A 20,870-nucleotide genomic window follows, 5' to 3' on the forward strand; every position below is an offset into this window, starting at 1 on the left:
GAAAAAAGTTGTTCTTAGCACATTTTAAGGCACTTTATTTTCTGAACTCAGACATTAAAGGAAATCTCCCAGAGGTATTAACTCTAGAAATAAATGTTGGGCTAACTGAAGTAAAGCATACAATTTAAATTAATCACTACATGGTCCTTATTTAAAATCCTACATTTGCACAGTATTTTGATGGAAATGATAATGAACATGACATTCCAATAATTTTTTTTGTATACTGCATTTCAATCAAACACTTTTTTAAATACATGAGCCCTCCCTCTGCTTTTTCAAAGCCGGCTTATTCCTTCAGTTTAGTTTTTTCTCTCGACCACTTTCTCTGAGCCAAAAATAAGATGGGTGATATCTTTGACTTTTCCTCAACCTGGTATCTTCTGGGCGGGTTGGATTTCAACCCACCCAGAAGCTTTGCTGGCTGGGGAATTCTGAGGGTTGTAGTCCACACATCTTTAACTTGCCAAGGTTGAGAAACAATGATATCAGACACATTAATTCATACATACATACATACATACATACACACATACATACATTCTGCTGCAATCATTATAACTTTTGGCAGTGTACAAATAACAATAAAACCAGCAAACTAAAACTCCAAATCAAAGAATGTATGGCATTCCCAGAGCATTGTCTAAGCCCCCTGGAACAGTTTTGCTTTATCCTGCTTCTGGAAGGTGAACAGAATTGACAGTTCTGGAGATATTAGCACCAAGGGGGTACCTTGCTCAATAGTAGTAACTGTGAGAGGGATCTCTGAGTTCTAGTGGACAATCACTTAAATATGAGCCAGCAGTGTGTTGCAGCTGCCAAAAAAGACAACACGGTGCTGAGCTGCATTAATAGAGGGACAGAATCAAGATAATGTGAAGTATTAATACCACTTTACAATGCCTTGGTAAGGCCACACTTGGAATACTGCATCCAGTTTTGGTCACCACGATGTAAAAAAGATGTTGAGACTCTAGAAAGAGTACAGTGAAGAGCAACAAAGATGATTAGGGGACTGGAGGCTAAAACATATAAGGAACAGTTGCTGGAATTGGGTATGTCTAGTTCAGGGGTAGGCAACCTCGGCTCTTTTATGACTCGTGGACTTCAACTCCCAGAATTCCTGCGCCAGCCATGCTGAGGGGACAGGGAGAGGTTTCCAAGCTGAGCCATGCTGGCTCAGGAATTCTGGGAGTTGAAGTCCACGAGTCATAAAAGAGCCGAGGTTGCCTACCCTTGGTCTAGTTTAACGAAGAGAAGGACAAGGGGGGGACATGATAGCAGTGTTCCAATATCTCAGGGGCTGCCACAAAGAAGAGAGAGTCAAGCTATTTTCCAAAGCGCCTGAAGGCAGGACAAGGAGCAATGGGTGGAAACTAACCAAAGAGAGAAACAACCTAGAACTAAGGAGAAACTTCCTGACAGTTAGAACAATTAACCAGTGGAACAACCAGCCTCCAGAAGCGGTGAATGCGCTAACACTGGAAGTTTTTAAGAAGAAACTGGACAACCATTTGTCTGAAATGGTATAGAGTTTCCTGCCTGAGCAGTGGGTTGGACTAGATGACCTCCAAGGTCCCTTCCAACTTTATCATTATTATTATTATTATTATTATTAGAGACAAACTGTTTCTTCCATTATATAATTTTTTCTAAGTTTCAGGATTTCCATGGAAATCATGCTGGCTTGGGTTATTGAAAGCTTAAATTAAATGTAATTAAATATATGATTTTATAATACATTACCGAGTAGATATCTATTATAAAACAAAATGAAGAAAAAATAGAAATACTATATTAAAATACCTAAACAAAATAGAAAATTGTACACTAAACTGAAAAATAAAGATGACAAACATCCAAATATTTATCTCTATATATTCACACACCCACACCCACATACATTTAAAGATAAACGCCTATATATGTGTAGATAAATAGCTATCAATCTACTAAGAATATCTGCCTTTCTTCAATTCTTTTTGTAGTTGTGCTACAATTTTTATAAACAATAAATTGATTCTAGACCATACAATATCATATTGTCCTGTCTTGCTTCTCTATCAATACAAAACTAATTCAAAGTTTGAGAGTTGACACATTTAATTAAGCCATCATTTCAAATCAGGAATACGGACTTTCTTCCATGAATATACACTCAAATTTTTGCTAGAGCCAAGCATGATATAGCTAAAGTTCTTCATAGATTGAAAGATTCTAGATTTTGGAGATATAATTGACATATTATATAATTGACATATTTAATCCTTAACTGAAGGATCTAATTTACCATAATATAATATCTAACCAATATGGAATTACAAGTAGACAAGTCCATATGTGCCATAATTACTCAAATTTATTACTTTTGCAGCATAAAAATGCGAGCCAACCTTTTTAATACTGTATATTCTCTGAACAGTACAATAACTGATTGATAATGATTCCATTATGAGCCCATGTTTTTCAGAAAATTGTTACCAGCTATTTTCAAATAAGAATTAAGAACATCATTTTCCGTGAAAATAAAAATCAAATTTAAATTTTCCACCCAATACAATAAGGCAATGGTTCTCAACCTGTGGGTCGGGACCCCATTTGGGGTCAAACGACCATTTCACGGGGGTCGCCAAACCATGCTGTCCGCCATTTTTTCCCTTTTCCCTAGCTGTCCTACTCTCTCTTATTGGTGGCCACACCCACTTGGGGGTCACCACAACATGGGGAACTGTATTATGGGGTCACGGCATTAGAAAGGTTGAGAACCACTGCAATAAGGCTAGATATCTCAACTGCTTTTGGTGTTTGATCAGTAAACAAGTTCTTGTAGAAGTATCATTTTAAGGAATTGGTTTTTTGCTAAGTCATAATTGAATAGAATATGATTAGGTTCCCACTAACCTATAACAATGGTTTGCAAACAATGTCTACAGTTCCTCGACTTACAACAGTTCATTTAGTGACTGTTTAAAATTATAATGGCACTAAAATGACTTTTTTTTAAAAAAATATTGCTTTATCATAGAAAATAAAATACAAAACAGTAAAACAAACAAAACAAAAGAAAAGCATACATTCAACCCTAACAACAAAAAAGAAAAAATAGTGTACAAAAAAAAACAGGAAAAAGTGGTCAATTAAACATGTAGGATCCCTCTGTTAAGCATCTGTTATTATATTTAGTACATAGAAAGTCCACAAATGGTTTCCAGTCTTATAAAGCTGTCTATTCCATTATCTGTAATCAAAGCAGTTAATTTTGCCATCTCTGCCAATTCAGTCAATTTCAAAATCCATTCAACAGTCGGAATTTCTTTTTCTTTCTAGTGTTTGGCAGTACAATCCTCACAGCTGTCACCATGTGAAGGAATAGCATCCCAAATTGTTTTTCAATTGTCCATAATACCTAAAAGCTTCAATTTTCATTAATATTTATATCTTAAATATTTTTTGCATTGTTACTGTTGTTTATCCAGTATGTTTTCACATATTTGCAATGCCACCACATATGATAAAATGAACCTGCTCCCATATTTTACCGTAATTATTTTTGTAAAGCTTAGGATTTTCCTCAGTAAGAGTCACTGCCAAGTACTGTACCTTTTTCACAATTTTAAAAACAATTTTAAATTCCAATTTCTTCTGATCTTCCAACTTTATATTCTTAGTATTATTGTCTTTATTTATTCTTAAACCTGCCATTTCTCCAAACATTTTAATCTTCCTCATAACATGTTCAATGTTCTCTAGCGGTTCTTGCACAATCAATACCAAATTGTCAGCAAATGCATGTAATTTTTTAATTATGTGCTTTAATGTGGTCCTTTTGCCCTGCTATTATGTCTAATATCTCTATTTAACAGTTCCAACACTAGAATAAATAATAGACTATAAAGGACACCCGTCTTGTTTCCTTCTGGAAATCACATGGTTTTGTAAAGTCTCCATTCACCATGATTTGAGCTTTATGTAGTGTATAGATCACGGGTGTAAAACTCGCCGTGTCACGTGACATGACATGTTGCGACTCTTTTTGCATTGATGACAATGGGGTGGGCACAGCTTCGGTATGATGAAACCGGCCCGCGGGCCAGCAGTTTAACACCCGTGGTATACAGACCCTGTATAAAGTCCAATCCAAAACCCATCTTTTCTACTACTTTAAACATAACGACCCAGTTCAAATTGTCAAAAGCTTTTTTTGCATCCAGAAAGCTTAATGCAGGGGTGTCAAACTGCCGGCCCATGGGCCAGACTTGTCATGCGGAAGCCGCGTCCACCCCATTGCCAGCAATAGCAAAATGGTCCCAATACATTGCGCAATGTCAGATGATGTCGCGAGTTTGACATGTCTGGATTAATGCAACCAGTTTGTTGCTATGTTGTTGTAAAAATTCAATTATATTCCAAATTACTCTTACATTATATTTTAGTTATCTTTTAGGTAAGAAGCCACATTGGTCTTCATATATATAATCCTGTAAAAAATTTTTAAGTCTTTCAGCTAAGATAGATGTAAAGAGTTTGTAGTCCTTAATAAAGATATTGGCCTGTAGTTCTTCACAGAAGTTAAATCCAGTCCATCTTGGGTATTAAAGAAATGTAGGCATCTTTCCAAGAGTCTGGAATAGGGTTCCCCTGTAAAATAGAATTCATTAAGTCCTTCATCTTTGAAAATGTTATAGAATCCACTTGATAGGCTATCTGATCCTGGGGCTTTCCCTGTTTTAGCTCTTTTAATTGCTTCTATTATTTCAAAAGTTGTTATTGAACTGTTCAAAATTTGCTTGTAGTTTTCTGATAGTTTAGGAAGATGTTTAGTTGTTATATATTCCTCCATAGTATCTAAAGAGATTCCTTGCTCTTTAAATAAATTAGTATAATAATTCCAAAAAAGTGTTTAAATGTTTTTGTTATCCATGTAAGTCTTATTCCCCTCTTGAAGTTTGGTTTTCATCTTCTTTTCTGTCTGTTTTCTTAGTTTGTATGCCAACCATCTCCCTGTGGTCACATGATCAAATGCTTGACAACTTGCTCATATTTATGACGGTTGTAGTGTCCCAGGGTCATGTGATAATTTTTTGTGACCTTTTGCCAAGCAGTCAATAGGAAAGCCAGATTCACTTAACAACTGTGTTACTAACTTAACTGCAGTAATTCAGTTAATAATGGCAAGAAAGATCATAAAATGGGGCAAAACTTGCTTAATAACTGTCTTCCTTAGCAAAAGAAATTTTGGGCTCAATTATATTCATAAGTTGAGGATTACCTGCATTTCTCACAATATGTTGTGCCAAACAAAGAACAGTAGTGCCACTTAAATCAATGAGACATTAAACTTAAGACTGAATTATTCTAATAAAAGTGAATCTATTTACTGAGATAAATAAGCTTGGAATATTACTGATAGAAATATTTGTTACATATTGTTTCATAAAATAAATGTGATAAAAACCATTAATCTGTGCAGTAAGAGTTAACAATTAGGTTTGACCATTGCCTTATGTTAGAATGCACATCACATGAAACCTGTCAATACATGAATGTGTACTATTATACAGTATATAGTTACTTCAGTACAGTGGGGTAAGTATCTGGAACTTACTTTTTAGGTTTTCAGATAGCCATTATAAATAGATAATTCTGGACTCTGAATTTGTCTGTACTTGATTACACTTCAGCGTTATTTTCAGTTTGTCAACTTTAAGATGTGTGGACTTCAATTCCTAGAATTCCCAACCAGCCATCCCTAACCGCTGAGAATATTGTTTTAAATGAAGATATTTGATTCCCTCCCCATATAACTAGCATATAACTTGTTTGTTCATTTAAAAGTCCAACAGAACTAAAAGTAGTTTTTTCTTAGACATACAGGTTTGACTTAATGGGTGCAGAAGTAAAAAAAAAATCAGCTTGCGAACATTTAATCTTACATATAGAAACCGCAATGAATCACGTCCTCTTTTGCTCCTCTGGGCAACGAGGTGGACCCTGGCCTGCGCCACTGCCCCACAGAGCTCAGACTGGCTGACTGCTTTAGGAACCCGTCTGTTGTAATTTCGCGGATGGGGGGAGAATAAGTGAACCGGACCACTTCCGGCCGAGACGGGCAACCCCCGCCAGGGTGAGCCTGGCTTCTCTTCGTTCTGCCGGGTGTCGCGGCAAACCGCGATTGCTTCTGGATATGGCCACCAAACGCAAAAGCTCGACCTCGGCCAAGCGGCAGGACCCGCCCCCGGCCAAGCGGGTTCGCAGCACCGAGGCCGCGGAATTTACCGGCGCCCAGTTCAAATTCCTCCTCCGCGACTCCAGCACTGCGATGAAAGGTCAGCCAGCCAGCCATGCTCTCATGGGACCCGCGTGCGGGCCAGATTCAGTCGAGTGGATTTCTCCGCGGTGACAAAGAGCTGCGCGGTCGCCACAGCTGCATATTGCTAACATGCGAACAGTAGTTTAATATTTAATGCAGATTAAGTTGCCTGTAAACAAATGCGTCACGGAGAACAACGTGGTGTCCAGGAGGAAGAGGCAAACTTAAAATGGATTCTGTCGCCTTCCGTCCTGAGGAAAAGGATTAATGAATTCTTCGTATAGACAGCTGTCATTGCGAGTTACAATTGATAAAAGGGATTATAAAAGGAAGCGTGTGGGGGCGGGAAGGTTACATTTATTGGAAGGCAGGCAGTCTTCAATAGATATAGTTAATTACTCTATAGCTGTGATAGATTTTTCAGCTGCCATCATTGGTATCATGGCATGCTCCTACATTGTTTTGATACAAATTGCCAACTTTTTCTCTTTTGTTCCTACTATTACATTTATTTTGTCAACCTCTCCATTTGAGGGTCTTTTTTTCACAACTTGTTTCCTAAAAGCTATATTGGTAAAATATTGATAGCAATAAAAAAGGAAAGTAAATTCACTTTCCAGCTCTGCTATGGAAAAATGAGGCAGTTAATACATTGGGAGCTTGAAATGCAAATTGCTATTAAAATAAAATCGAAATGCCTATTAGGCATGCCAGTTAGAGTTTGTGTGAAGTAAAGAATAACATGTCCAGCGTGATTTGAAAGAAGAATCAAATGTATGTTTTGTTCCAGGTTTGGAAACGTTCATAGCCAAAGCTAAATTACTACCATCAAATGAGCAGTATGATGTAGTGGAAGGATACATAAAAGTTTCTATTGAATGTGCAGAAATTTTTAAACTTCTGGATGGTGAAAGGCGTCCTGAAAGTGAGGTCAGTGTTTCAATTGATGAGAGCTGTCACAGGCTCCTCTTAGGTATTGTCTTTATGCTATTAAGAATGAACACTTAATTCTGCTGTATGCCATTTGTGATTATTCATTTAAAAGTATCTTGGCACTCTTACACTTGCTAGGGAATAAACCCTTAGTGAATCTTATTTCTTTTTTCTTTTTATTAAAAGTTTTACAAATTTAATACAATATAACCCAAACCCCTCCCACCCCTTCCCCCCTCCCCCACTTCCCAGAGCTGATTACAGGGTAACAAATAAACAACCATTAACTAACATTACCCGACTGTACTATCAATCAAACTATAACATACTTTAACTCCTTTTTAAAACAAATATTAACAAATTGAAAACAAAGATAATATAATTAACATAACACTAAAAATAATATAAATTCAATCATATTAAACTATTAATAATAACCTAAAATCTACTCATAAGCAAGATAATACTTTTCAGTCTCATATTTCTTTTGAATATAATCAATCCATCTTCTCCAGACCGAAATGTAGTTTTCTTGTGAAGGGTCCTTCAAATAGGCGGAAATTTTCGCTATTTCTGCTAAATTAGACACCTTAAGTATCCATTCTTCCATAGTAGGCAAAGAGTTTTTCTTCCAATATTGCCCCACCAATAATCTTGCAGCTGTTATAAGATTCAGCATCAAATTAATTCCTTTGACATCAAAATACCTAACAAAAATAATTGTGGAGTAAACTTTATCTTTCTCTTAAAAATCTTTTGAATATTCCACCAGATCTTAATCCAAAAAGCTTTTATATCTCTACAAGTCCACCAAATATGAAAATAGGTTGCATCTAAGCTTCCACATCTCCAATATTTGGGCTGAAAATTAGGATACATGCGGGACAGCTTTTGGGGATCCAAGTGCCATCTATAAAACATTTTATAAAAATTTTCTCTTAAATTTTGCGCTTGGGTAAATTTTACATTTCTAACCCAAATTGTCTCCCATGTATCCAATAAAATCGGTTCTTGAATATTTTGAGCCTATTTAACCAAACAATCTTTAACTCCCTTTCGGAATCTAATTCTATTAAAACATTATAAATTCTCTTTATTTGGGCTTGAGTTTGATCTTTAATCTGTTTTTACCAAATTCACATCCTCTAAGGTAATACCAACCTTTTGATCTAGACTCCATCTTACTAACAATTGATTGTACTGAAACCAAAAGTATACAATATTTTCTTGCTTCAGCTCAGTTAAAGACTTTAGTTGCCAATCCTTCCCTACCAAACTAAGTAATTCCTTATAAGAAATCCTATCCAAATTCACTCCCCTAGATATTCCCTCTATCGCGTGTCCAGGAATTCCCCAAATTGGAATTTTATAATTTAACCTATAATAATACTTCTTCCAGACACGCAACAAAGCACTTCTCAAAATATGGGATTTAAAAACCTGATCCACTTTTTTATCATAAATTAAATAAGCATGCCATCCATATACTAAATCCCATCCCTCAAGAGAAAGGATATTTTTATTTGTTAAATTGAACCAATCACTAATTAGCGTTAAAGCCATCGCATCATAGTACAATTTTAAATTAGGCGCCTTAAGTCCTCCTCTTTCCCGTACATCTTGTATAATCTTAAACTTAACTCTTGGTTTTTTCCCTGCCCAAATAAACTTATTAATACCCTTCTGCCATTCCTCCAAATTAATATCTTTTTTCAAAATAGGTATCATTTGAAACAAGAAAAGAAACTTTGGAAGATTATTCATTTAATTGCTGAGATAGTGAATCTTATTATTGAATAAGTATAAGATTGTAGTAATTTATTCTGTGCAATCCTTTCTAAAATTCTTGGGCAATGTTGTAGAATAATGAATTTCCTAGATGTTTCCTGCGGTGCTGGGATGCTCATGCAGAGATACTTTAATTCAGAGATGGGCAATGCAGCCAAGTCTTGTTGGACTGTAATTCCCATTGGCCATGTTGGTTAGGCTTGTCCCATATTCCTGTCCCTGCAATAAAGTGTTGTAAATAGCAGTATACCTTTGGGATTAGAGATGGGATATTATACTTTTGGTACTGGACCTAAAGTATATATTGACCAAATATAAATATGTGTTCTAAATGAGGTAGCAGAGTTCTTCATGTATGGCAAAGAAGTTGCCAAGGATGAGTATTTGTCCTGTGAGTATTTGTTCTATCGGCATCCTTTTTGTAATATAAAAGATACGACTATCCTTTATGTTCTAGACCAGGAACACAAAATTTTTTTCTACTGGGTCATTTGATCCATAAGAGCAGAGGTGTCCAACTGCTGGCCCTTGGGCCGGTTGCATCATGCAGAGGCCATGCCTACTCCAGCTCCAGCAATGCGAAAAAAGTCACGATACGTCGTGATACGTCACATGACTCAGCGAGTTTAATACCTGTGCATAAGAGGGGAAAAAATAACCATAGTCCACACATAAAGTATTTAAAGGATAGTAAACAGCTTGATCTGAAGCTGAAGTGGTACAAGTGTAGAACAAGTGGTCATCCTGTCCACTGACTGGACAAACTCTTTCCATACTTTTTTCTAATGCTAAAAAACCATCTTAGAAGGATTCCCTTTAAAAATGAGGATTAGGTTGACTCTTCATCAGGCTGTCCTCAAGTTCATTTCAATTGGAGATTTTACACTATCCCTATTTGATAAGATATTTAAAGAGTTGATAGTATTAAACAAAATAGGCAGATAGGTTTCCCATATGCCTTTTAAACAAAAACATAATAGTAATTAGTAACTAAAGCTTTGACCATGCGGAAATGTTCATTAGGATCATGTTGCAATCCAAAGCCTTGTCTGGATATAATTTAATTTAGCAGCAGAGGGTTTTTGCAAGAACATTGCAAAGCTTTCTTTCCTGTTGGAATAAACTTTGTTTAGAGTGCTCAGTTCCATTTGTATTTTAAAAAGACAGTATGTTGGGATGTTTGAAATTTTGCAGATGCTGCTAATTTTTCAAGCTCTAGAAAACATTTTGCTGCGGACAGCAAGTGATCTGTCTCATTTTCGTGTTGTGGGGATGAATATAGTAAAGAAGTTAATTAACAGTTACATGAAATTAATTTATGCTGCCTTGTATTCTGAAACTCATAGGTAAGTTCCTTGTTTAAAACAAACAAGTGGAATAAAATTTTCATTGCTCAGTAGTGTGTTTATGCTCTGTCACCAGGAATAACAAAACGCTCTTTAATACTGATTTAAAACTACCTTACAGAAAAACTGTGGTTACATTCTACACTGTAATCCTGTGTTGAACCTGGAGACTAGAATAATATTTTTTAACTCCCTTGTGTCTATTACATTTTATTTGTACGTAAACTCCTTTATTTTGCTCTGTGGTATATTGATAATTGCTTTATTCTCCATAAATTAAAAAAACTAGATTAAAGAATACATTTAAATATATAGTTTCATATTTCCAATGTTCATCTAGTCTCAAATTATTTTTCCTGAAATTATAAAACCCAGATGGTGCAGCGTTTGTAGAACTGCAAATAGTGTTACTCCAAAAATCTACTGTGTTCTGCCTTGTCATTTTCATATGGTAGGGTCTGTCTTGAAATCAGAATTTAATAAGTTTTAATCAGAAAAATATTTAGACTACAATGTTCATTCATAAACCTTTACTTACTTTTTTACAATCTCTCTCTCTCACACACATACACAAATACACGCATCCACACATGCCACACACATTTGCGAGACAGCATTATATTATATTCATGAAAAAAGTAAAAAAAAAATCCGACAGGGTTGTTGAATGTGGCAATTATGGGTGCTGTTCCATAAAGTACTGGGCTTTTTCAAACCTCAGCCCTGAAGAGCTTTTATCAAATCTGATCTACTATGAAAGCTTTAGGAAAAGTTAAGATACCTTCATTCCATCCATCCATCCATCCATCCATCCATCCATCCATCCATCCATCCATCCATCCATCCTGTTAAAATATTTGGGGCATATTTTAAATATAGAAGATAAATATACAAGTTCATTTACCTAGTAAGTGAATATTAACTTCAGCAAAGTTGTTGGAGAGATATCACTCTTCTATGTTTTTATTTAATCTGGGCATATAACTGACCAATGCATTTCCATTATATACAGCATGAACTCTGTATAAGGCAATATTTTTTATTGCTTTTTGTAGTTAGTATATGCCTACATTTATACATATAAGTAACAGAGATCCAGTTTGCTGTGATTAAGCTCCCTTGAAATTTTCTTAGCCAAAAATGATGTAGAATTTTTTTTATGGCTCTACAAAATTTTGAATTGTAATGCTTATTTCAACTTATGGTCTTATTAGCAGCATGAGAAGATGAAAACTTTATTGCACAATAAATTAAAGTACGTGTTTAGATTGACTATGTGATACTAGACATCTGCTTCCTTTGCTAACTAAAATGAACAAACACTTTCATTTCAAAGGCGTCCTCACTTTTTAATTTTTCATTCATTAGTTTGTTTGCCTATACTTTGCTTAAACATTGCTCCCTGTTCTGACTGTCTCTTTTTACAGACTGTCTCGTCTGTGTCTAACTTTGCTATCAGCAATGGTGACACAGGGACCAGATGCTGCAAGAGATGTCTATAGCCACTTTGATTTCAATAATAAATTTTTACCTAATTTAGTGAAGAAGAGAGACTATAAGGTAAGAAAGCAAAAAGTCAGTCATGAGGGTTAACTGATGGCTTATGCTTTTTCCTTTTATTTTCAAAGTAAAACTGGAGTTAAAAGAAAAGCTCTTATTTTTATTGATGAGACTAATACTGTTTATTTTTTAAAAAATCATAGTAAACCATATGCAGCTCATATAAAAGGAACTTGTCCTCCTCCACGTAATTTAGTACATTCATATAGCATTTGTACAAAATAGCCTCCTTGTTTAAAAAAAATTGGCAGCTACAATTTCTTTTTTTTTTTTAATGCAGGGACCCTAATTCATATAAAAGCCTTTTAAAATAAAAAGATAACGAAGCAAAGTCGTGATGAGATTTTCACAGCAAATCAATGGACATATGTAAATTCAGTCTGTACATTCAGATTTTCAGAAAAAGTACACAACAGATTTCTGAAAAATGCAATGCTTCTCTGGAGAATCACACATTTGAAGTAAAATACTGCTGAAAAAAGCTATCACTTTTAGGAAAAAAGCTTAATTAGATCTTTGATATGCTAGTTTTCTATATGCAGGCAAAATTTTGTTCTAAATTGGGTGTCCCCAAACTTTGGCCATCTTGATTGAAGGTTATGAATATTGCAGTCTAACATATTTGAATGACAGATAACTAGAGAAGGTTGATTTAATACATGTGATTCTTGGGAGTTGTGTTATTTGAGTTTTATGCAAGCATAATAGTCAAATAAGCATAATAGGCAACCAAAATAGTAGAACCTTTTACCCATCTAAACTATTATGGCTCACTGCTAAGACCATGATTTTAGATCATACAGATGTAAGATCCTGGTAAGTACAAAACAAGAAAGTTAAGAGACTTTACTTTATAAAATGTGCAATAGATATGCTTAGGTCTGCAAACAGATATTTATGTAGGATCCATTTTTAAGCCATTGTAATCTAATGGATGTTAGGCTTCTCATATATACTGAACATCTTTTAATATTTGTTTAGGGTAAGCCTGATATCCGTACAGCATACATCCAATACGCTGTTTCCTTTTTAATTGCTGGCGACCACTCAATCCTTGTGCAGGTTCTGGAGTTAAAAGGTATTTTACAAGTATTCCTAAATTATTTGTTGTATGAATGATGTGGGGAGGATATATATAATGGGTTTCATGATGTCTAGACCAAGGTTTTGAACAATCATTGCTTGTTTCCTTGTGTTCTTGTTTTGTTTTCCAGCCAAAACAAAAACCATTTAGTTTTTGAGGCATATAATAGAAAAACCTTGGAAAGCCTCTGTTGTTATTAAAGTGATAAGCTTGAGATTCAGGGTCAAGCACTGATGCCATTTAATAAAAAAAATAATAGAATTCCTTTAACCAAAGAGTGTGCTAAGGACTAAGCAAGCACTTGCCCAAGAATCATAAATATTTCTGTAAGACACTATGGAATTATTTCACAATATTAACCTTTTTTTTTGCTGTGTTATATGCTCACTGTTTTTGAATCTTCTAAGTTTGGTTATGTTGTCAACATAATATATTCTTATATAACTGTGGAATTGATTTAATTAAAATATTTTCTGTATTTCAGCCATAATGTTATCCTTTTTAAATGTTTTTTAGATTTCATTCCAGATATTATTAGAACAGGGTTAAAAGAAGATAGAATTTCCACAATTAACCTTCTGCTTTCAACATTGGAAACTAAGGTATACTCTGCAAACAGTTTTGTTTTTTATATGTTCTTTGATTGTTGAAATATTTTCATTGTGGTTTTTCAGACAATCTCTGATTACCATTTTATTTTGCTGTACTTAAGAACTTATCAGCATTTCTGGGGTAGAGCTTTTTGCTTGGTTTTCTTATGCTTTAAAGTAGCTTATGTTTATAATTAAACAAAAAATTAAAGTTGCAAATGAATGCAACAGTGGCATCAGAATTGCTTATGATACTTTTGACAGTTTCTATAGATATAACAGCACACTTATGACCCGACTTAAGAATTTTTGAATGATTGTGTTAATATGTTGTGTTATTTGTAGGTGGTTCTCAACAAAGATATCAGTAAGACCCAGAAGGTACACTTTTTTACCTCAGAAATACTGAACCACATTGCTTCACTCTATCGCTGGAATGGAATTACTGATGTCAGCACAGAAGATGTCAAGGTATAATAATCTTCTCTCCATCTTTTTCTTATATCTAAATACTGTTCAAGATGTACAACAACATGTTGTTACATGCCACCACTCAAGGAGAAAAATGAAAGGCCATACCAAGCCCATAGTTTGCCCACTAAGGTGAAAATATTTTGCCAAATTAGGAATAGCAATTTGGGCTATTTTTGAGGAAATGGTATCCAGTTTCAACGCTCCAGCGTGAGCAGCCAGCCTTATATGCCTAGGCCGAATCTACACTAGACTGACATAGTATGGCTGCCTTCTGGTATGTTGAAAATGCACACCCAGAATTACCCTGCCAGATTGAGGAAGCATTAGAAACATGTAAGAATAGAACCTGAGATCTTCTACTTTGTGCTCTGAAAATACTGAATAAGCAAACATGGTAAGCTGACTGTTTTTCTTCCATTTGTCAATTTTATGCAGGCTTCCCAAGAGTGTGGAGAACCAGGAAAGCTTTTAGTGAGAGAACTGGTTCATAAATTTTTAATGAACCTTTGTTGTTCTCTGAAACATGGCATTAACTTTTATGATCCAAGTCTTGGCACGTCTGGCAGGTAAAGCATTCAGTTGTTCAGTGTTAAAGTCCGATTATATTTTGCAGTTTTATTTAGGCTGGAGCTAAATCGTTGAAGTATTTTCTTCAGTGTTGCCTCATCTTTTGTGAATGGTAAAGTGTTGACTATTCTATCTTGTGCTAATTTAACTGAGCAAGGAGGGAACAGAGCAAGACTTTTATTCTTGGTCTAGTTTAGTAGCAAAACTTCAACTGGTTTTGGTCATATAGTCTTCAGCAATCCACAGCTTTTAAGCATTAAATCTGGCTAGACCCTTTTTCTTTTTTCCTTTCCTGCATCTTTCTGGCAACTTCTTATTCTACAGTGGGCAGTGTCTGAAGTCTGCATATTAAACCAATAGCATTTAGTTAATTAATCTGCATGTCTTCATGTAAATTGGAACTGTCACATGATAGCATAAATAATTGAAGGTTCCATGCAGTATTAGTAAGAGATTTTATAAGGGGTATATCTCGGGTAAAAGGGCTAACAAAATTATGTTCTAAATATATTCTGTTTTCATTCCAAAGTTCATAATATTTTATGAGTATAGAGCACAGGTCGGCAACCTGCGGCTCCGGAGCCGCATGCGGCTCTTTGAGCCTTCCCATGCGGCTCCCAGCCTCCTCTGCCTTTGCAGAGAGAGACAGAGACAGAGAGAGGAATTGCGCTTCCCTGCTTCTCTCTCTCTCTCTCTCTCTCTCTCTCTCTCTCTCTCTCTCTCTCTCTGTGTGTTTGTGTGTGTGTGTGTGTGTGTGTGTGTGTTTTTAAAAGAGAGTGCACTCACAGTGTTCTCCGAGGAGCTGAAAAGCTTACTGGGCGGAGCTCTTCTCTTTGCTGCGTCTCTGCAGGAAGCAGGAAGGGCAGGAGAGAGCTAGCTAGCCCAGCTAGGCTGACTCAGGAATTCTGGGAGTTGAAGTCCATGAGTCATAAAAGAGACGAGGTTGACTACCCCTGATCTTGTTGGACAACAGCCTGAAGCTTGTCAGGTGAGCAGCAGATAGGAGAGGGGGGGGAGAGAGAGAGAGAGAGAGAAAGAGAGAGAGGGAGAGAGAGGAAAGAAAGAGAGCGGGGGAAGAGGAGTGGCAGACCAAGGGCAGATAGAGAGGGAGAGAGAGAGAGACCCTTTTGACATCTAAAATGAAGATAACACTGCATATATCCTTTTTTTACCTGTGTGTGTGTGTGTGTGTGTGTGTATGTATACATACATACATATACATATATATATATATATATATATATATATATATATATATATATATATATATATACATACATACATACATATACATATACACACACACACACACACAAACACACACACACAAACACACACACACCTATAATAAAGGTAAAAAAGAATATATGCAGTGTTATCTTCATTTTAGATATCAAAATGGTTTTGCGGCTCCCAGTGTTTTGTTTTTGGTGGGAAACGGGTCCAAGTGGCTCTTTAAGTGTTTTGGGTTGCCTACCCCTGGTATAGAGGTTTGTTGAATGCCTTTCACAGCGTTTGACAGCAGAATTTTAGTTACCAAGGGTTCCTTCTGGTTTGGCACGATTGATCATCTGCTATTATATGTAGCTGACCTGCTGAACTATTGCAAAGTTATAGTCATTTTTAAACACTGCAGGTTCATTTTTTTTTTTATTTCTTGTTAGGCAAAAGTTTGAAAAGCAGTACATGAAATGGGTGAATCTGACTCCAAAAAAACCCAAAAATAAAATATTTCATTGAATAAGTTCAGCCCCCTCTCCCTTCATATATATTTTTTATTATGTTCTCCATCTTGCCATCTTCCAAAATAGATGAGAAAGGCTAAGTTAAAATAACTCCTACCCACTGATAGCACTTGCAGCATAGATTCTGATCACTGATTGTTGGTTGCATACTATTATATTCTATCGAAGTGATGCTTCTTTCAAACTATTGTTTTGTTAGAGGAGGTAATTTGATTCTGCTGCGCTTTCTTCTGAGTCTAAAGACTGCTGTAGAAGATGAGATGGTTGCTGATCTTATGGTGAACATTTTCAAAGTATGCCCAGATTTACTGAACAGATACTTTAAGGAATCCCAGTATTCTTTTGTTCCGAGACTAAAATCTGCATGGCTAGACAACATGAAATTGCTGAGAAAGGTAAGAACTACCTGAAAAGTATGTATTTAGTACATGAAAATGACCCTTATCAACATTTCTCTTGTTATAATGACAGTTATTGAAGTGTCTCTGTGTCAACATGACTATATTTGCCCTGTTACATTTGATGGAAAGTCAGAAAGAAATTCATTTTAATTAAGGGGTTGCAGAAGGATGGATAAATGGCAAAGTAATCAGACCTGAAGGCTCTCTTGTGCTTCTCTCAAGATTTTACACACTGTGAGTAAATAACTTGAGTTGGAGTGACTAGGCCAAAATCTCCCAGCCAGCTTTAATGACCAAGGCAGGACTAGAATTCCAGTGTCCTGGTTTCTAGGCCAGCGCCTTAAACCACTAGACCAAACTGGCTCTCTATCCTGCATACATTTACATCAAATAATTGAGGGCAATGTAATTCAGAAATATCACATTACTTTGATACAGTATAATTTATTATGACAAAATCTCAACCTGTAAAATCTCCTTTTCTCACCCCTCTTCTAAATAATATCTGCAGTTTTTATCTAATCTGCAGATTTTATATGATTGCAGCTCTCACAGGTGAGAATTATAAAAAATATTGTATTATTTATGCGGACTGGGTCAGTGAGAAAGGCTACATTGAAACAAATGTACCTTAATTTGAATCACTTCAAATTAGCTTTGAATCACTCTCTTTCAGTCTAACCTCACAGGGTTGTTGTTGAGGGAAAATAGGAGGAAGAAGAAGCATTAGGTATGTTTACCACCTGGAGTTACTTATAAAAGTAATAAAGGCGGGATAAAAATCTAATAAAGAAACAGTGCAGAGGTGGATTGTAAGCTTGTATTGGTTTCAAATTTGCAAATTAATATTGTGATCACAATGCAAATGTAAAAGATCTATATTTCCTAACTTTTGGGGATTATTTATAATCTAGTTGTTGAAATTTCTGTCTGGAAAAAATGATCAGTGAATTCAGTGATGTTTCTCTTCTCCCCCGGAGTAAATTACAGTAAATCCAATAGATTGCAAACATATTTATTTAGCTTTTGTTTATTTTTGAAGAGGAAAGAAGAGGGATCTCCAACTTAGTGCCATTCATACCTCTGATCAAATCAGCATAGTCGTATCTAATGATCATGTATTCAGCCTATTAAAATATCATTTAGGCTTGGAAGTACCAATGCAATTGATATAATATAGGCTTCATGTGATTTAATAAGTGATCCCCCTCAAATATAGTACAGCATCTGCTGAGTTTTACAAATTAACTTTAAAAGCAAGTCCTTGTACAGTCTATTATAATAATCCTGCCTAGCTACCAGTAATGCATGGATAAGCCACGCTATGCCAACAGTTGCATACTTTCTTTCTGTGGTGTTTTTAAACTTTAATTGTTGAAGGAAGTGGAGACCATCACTGTTGTTTCCCATCTTGCAGATGCTTCCCTGACTGCTGAAACTTCCCAATGGAATGACTCCCTCATGATATTTTGTCTTGGGATTTAATCAAAGTATGGGAAGCGAGATACAACAGCTGGAAAGATGACATTTATAGTGACGACAAAACCCCTTTTGGCAGCCTTTTAACTTAATTACAAAAATGCCTCGTTTAATCCATGAAAAAGTCTTGCAGATTCTCTTTTCTTTGAATACGTTTCAAAAGCACACTGTTTTCATCCAACAGAATGAGAACTAAGAACACAGTCCTATAGAGAAGTTTGCATTGAAGTTCATTCATTTCAGAAGTTTGAAATGAAAAGAACCAGAACAAAAAACAGGAAGTGGGATTGTAATATGTGGGCAGCTAAATGTATTCTTGCATGTTTTCAGTGCTTAATTGCTGTAATCTGCTCACAGTCCTTTAGGTGTGCACTATTAACTTAGGAGAGATGATTAAATATAGTAGGCCAATATATGATTATCTTTCCCTGTGTTTATTGAATATTACTGTACCATATCCCCTCTATAGGTTGAATTACTGGTAAGCCTTTGAACTAAAGATTAGTTAGCTGGTATGTTATTTGGTGCTACATATCACTAGTTATATGTGGAAAATGTAGTCAGCCTGAAAGTTATTAGATCAGCCTTCCCTTGTGTATCTTACCAGCTTGGTGGATTTTGGTTGCTATAATTTTATGGGAATGTGGTTTGTGAGGGACAGACATAGGAAAGTGTGATAAAAGGTGAGGGAGGATGTTTGGGGAAAGATCATTAACAGAGGTCCCTCTTACTTCAAAAGGTGACAATGATATAACTAAAATCTTAAACATCAAGTGAGAGTACAGTTAATAGAAAAGGATTCATATCTGTAATCCCTCTCCCCTGCTCCCTTCCCCCCAATTTATTTATAGTATGGCTAAGAAGCCTTGAGGGGTTGTAGGTTATTGTTCTTTTTATCTTGTCTTTTATGCTGCTGCTCACTGCTGAAGGTGCAGTATATATGCAGTACATATATATGCAGCATATTGAGAGATTTTTTTTTTATCAAATCTCAAATTTGTATGGCCCAGACAAAATTGCCTTACGACAAAAATCACTAAAACACCACAGTAAAAGCCTTCCATAAAGGTTGGACTTAGCCTTCCATCCTTCCATCCCTGGGTAAAAGGAGGATCCAGGTTTTTGGAAGCAACATACTGACATTGTAAACTGCCCAGAGAGTGTTGTAAAGCGCTATGGGGCAGTTTATAAGCATAAACGCTATTGCTATAAACTTCCAACATACCAAGTAGCAAAGCCAGCAGTATACAGTACTGTTTTGGCATATTACAGTGGCAAGAAAACTCTTGTGCGTTCTGCAATGCTGAGGCCTATTTTTGCTGATGATTACTTTAGCTCTGGCATGTAGGCCCTAGGTTGGTTTTTAGTGCAAGGGAAGTATAGCATTTGAATTCCGTGTTTGCAGATCTTGCTGAATATTGTTTTTTCAGCAAGATCTGCAAACACGGAATTCAAATGCTATACTTGAAGCAGTGTGCTTCCCTAATTAGCTTCAAACTAGTAAGCGTTTTCCTGCTTCTGTAATGACCTCTTTTGCCAGTTTTTCCAGCTCTACATTTTTTTTCTTTTTATCTGCAATTGGGAATTTAGACCATCATGAATCCAGCTGAATTGACTACAGCCGTAATTGCATCACTTGGGTTTGTGTATCTGTATTATACATTTATTTGTATATTCGTGCTTTTTGTTTTTAATTTCAGATCTATGAGGCTCAGCCAGACATTTCCAATGCTTTTAAAACCACTGAGTTTATTCCACTTCCTAAATTGCTTTCTATGGTGAAAGTGACTACAGTACCTGCAGTGTGCAACAAGGTCATGTTCACCCAAGGCTTAAATGTAAGTATTTAGTCCACATGATGATGATGATGATGATGTTTTCCATTCAGTTGTGTTCGACTCTTGGCGATTCCATAGGCCAAGTGTATCCATATCTTCTGATCTTGCATTGCTTCTTTGAGTTGTTCTGTGCTCTGGCTGGTGTGAGCTTTGATGATGCTACACTCTTAAGTGTGATCGTTCTATTCTCTCCTACTTTCCCTTTCCTACTGTACTAACAGTATATTTTTAAAAACAAAGAAAAAAATGCATCATGAAAACCGATTCATGCAGTTCTCAGGCTGATATTCTCCCCCTTTCTCCGTCAGGGTGGTCAGAGAAGGCATATGGAGATTTTTGTCTGTTTGTTCGTTGTATATTTTTGCAAGTTTGTAAATGAGCATGAAAAGATACCACTGTTTTAATAAGTTGACTCATTAAAGCATTTCATCATTTTACATTCTTCCAGGCTTCTGAATAATTTTTGAAGCCTGCACTGTATACTGCTATATTACTGAAAAGCAGTAAGTGCTGTGTATAATAAGGGCATCCTGATTCATACAGATCTTTGGGCAGCTTGAGACCACATTGTTTGCCTAATCTACATGCAAGATAAAATGGGCTAGTGTGGTATCTGAAATTCTTGAAACAAGGTGAAAACAGACATGGTTTTTAAAAATACATTTATTGCCAGAGAATTATTGGTACATTAATCATTTCAATTTCTGTTTGTAACTAAATATATACTCTCCCCACAGCATTGTTATTTTGTAAAC

The 20,870-nt window shown here is 35.8% G+C and overlaps 2 protein-coding genes across 5 annotated transcripts in view; one reads left to right on the forward strand and one right to left on the reverse strand.

Annotated features, from left to right (window-relative positions):
* EVA1C (eva-1 homolog C) overlaps positions 1 to 6,067 on the reverse strand; it is a 44,139-nt gene extending 38,072 nt beyond the window's left edge. For both annotated transcript variants that reach the window (XM_039319355.1, XM_039319349.1), the window contains exon 1: positions 5,934 to 6,067. The gene's annotated coding sequence lies outside the window, so the exon portion shown is untranslated. The remainder of the gene's footprint in view (positions 1 to 5,933) is intronic.
* The window catches only part of URB1 (URB1 ribosome biogenesis homolog), a 69,965-nt gene that overhangs the window by 9,751 nt on the left and 39,344 nt on the right, over positions 1 to 20,870 (forward strand). For 2 of the 3 annotated variants that reach the window (XM_039319335.1, XM_039319338.1), the window contains 9 exons: positions 7,101 to 7,240; positions 10,226 to 10,377; positions 11,805 to 11,937; positions 12,919 to 13,015; positions 13,538 to 13,623; positions 13,957 to 14,082; positions 14,521 to 14,651; positions 16,597 to 16,792; positions 19,978 to 20,115. In XM_039319335.1, coding sequence (XP_039175269.1) covers positions 7,101 to 7,240; positions 10,226 to 10,377; positions 11,805 to 11,937; positions 12,919 to 13,015; positions 13,538 to 13,623; positions 13,957 to 14,082; positions 14,521 to 14,651; positions 16,597 to 16,792; positions 19,978 to 20,115 — 1,199 coding nt within the window. Of the gene's footprint in view, positions 1 to 6,147; positions 6,327 to 7,100; positions 7,241 to 10,225; positions 10,378 to 11,804; positions 11,938 to 12,918; positions 13,016 to 13,537; positions 13,624 to 13,956; positions 14,083 to 14,520; positions 14,652 to 16,596; positions 16,793 to 19,977; positions 20,116 to 20,870 lie in introns of those variants that run through there. The other variant, XM_039319328.1, reaches the window with a different exon arrangement.

This window comes from Crotalus tigris, unplaced genomic scaffold (assembly GCF_016545835.1).
Source record: "Crotalus tigris isolate CLP2741 ecotype Arizona unplaced genomic scaffold, ASM1654583v1 scf7180000017601.7605149639:7615979, whole genome shotgun sequence".
NCBI classification, from domain to species: Eukaryota; Metazoa; Chordata; class Lepidosauria; order Squamata; family Viperidae; genus Crotalus; species Crotalus tigris.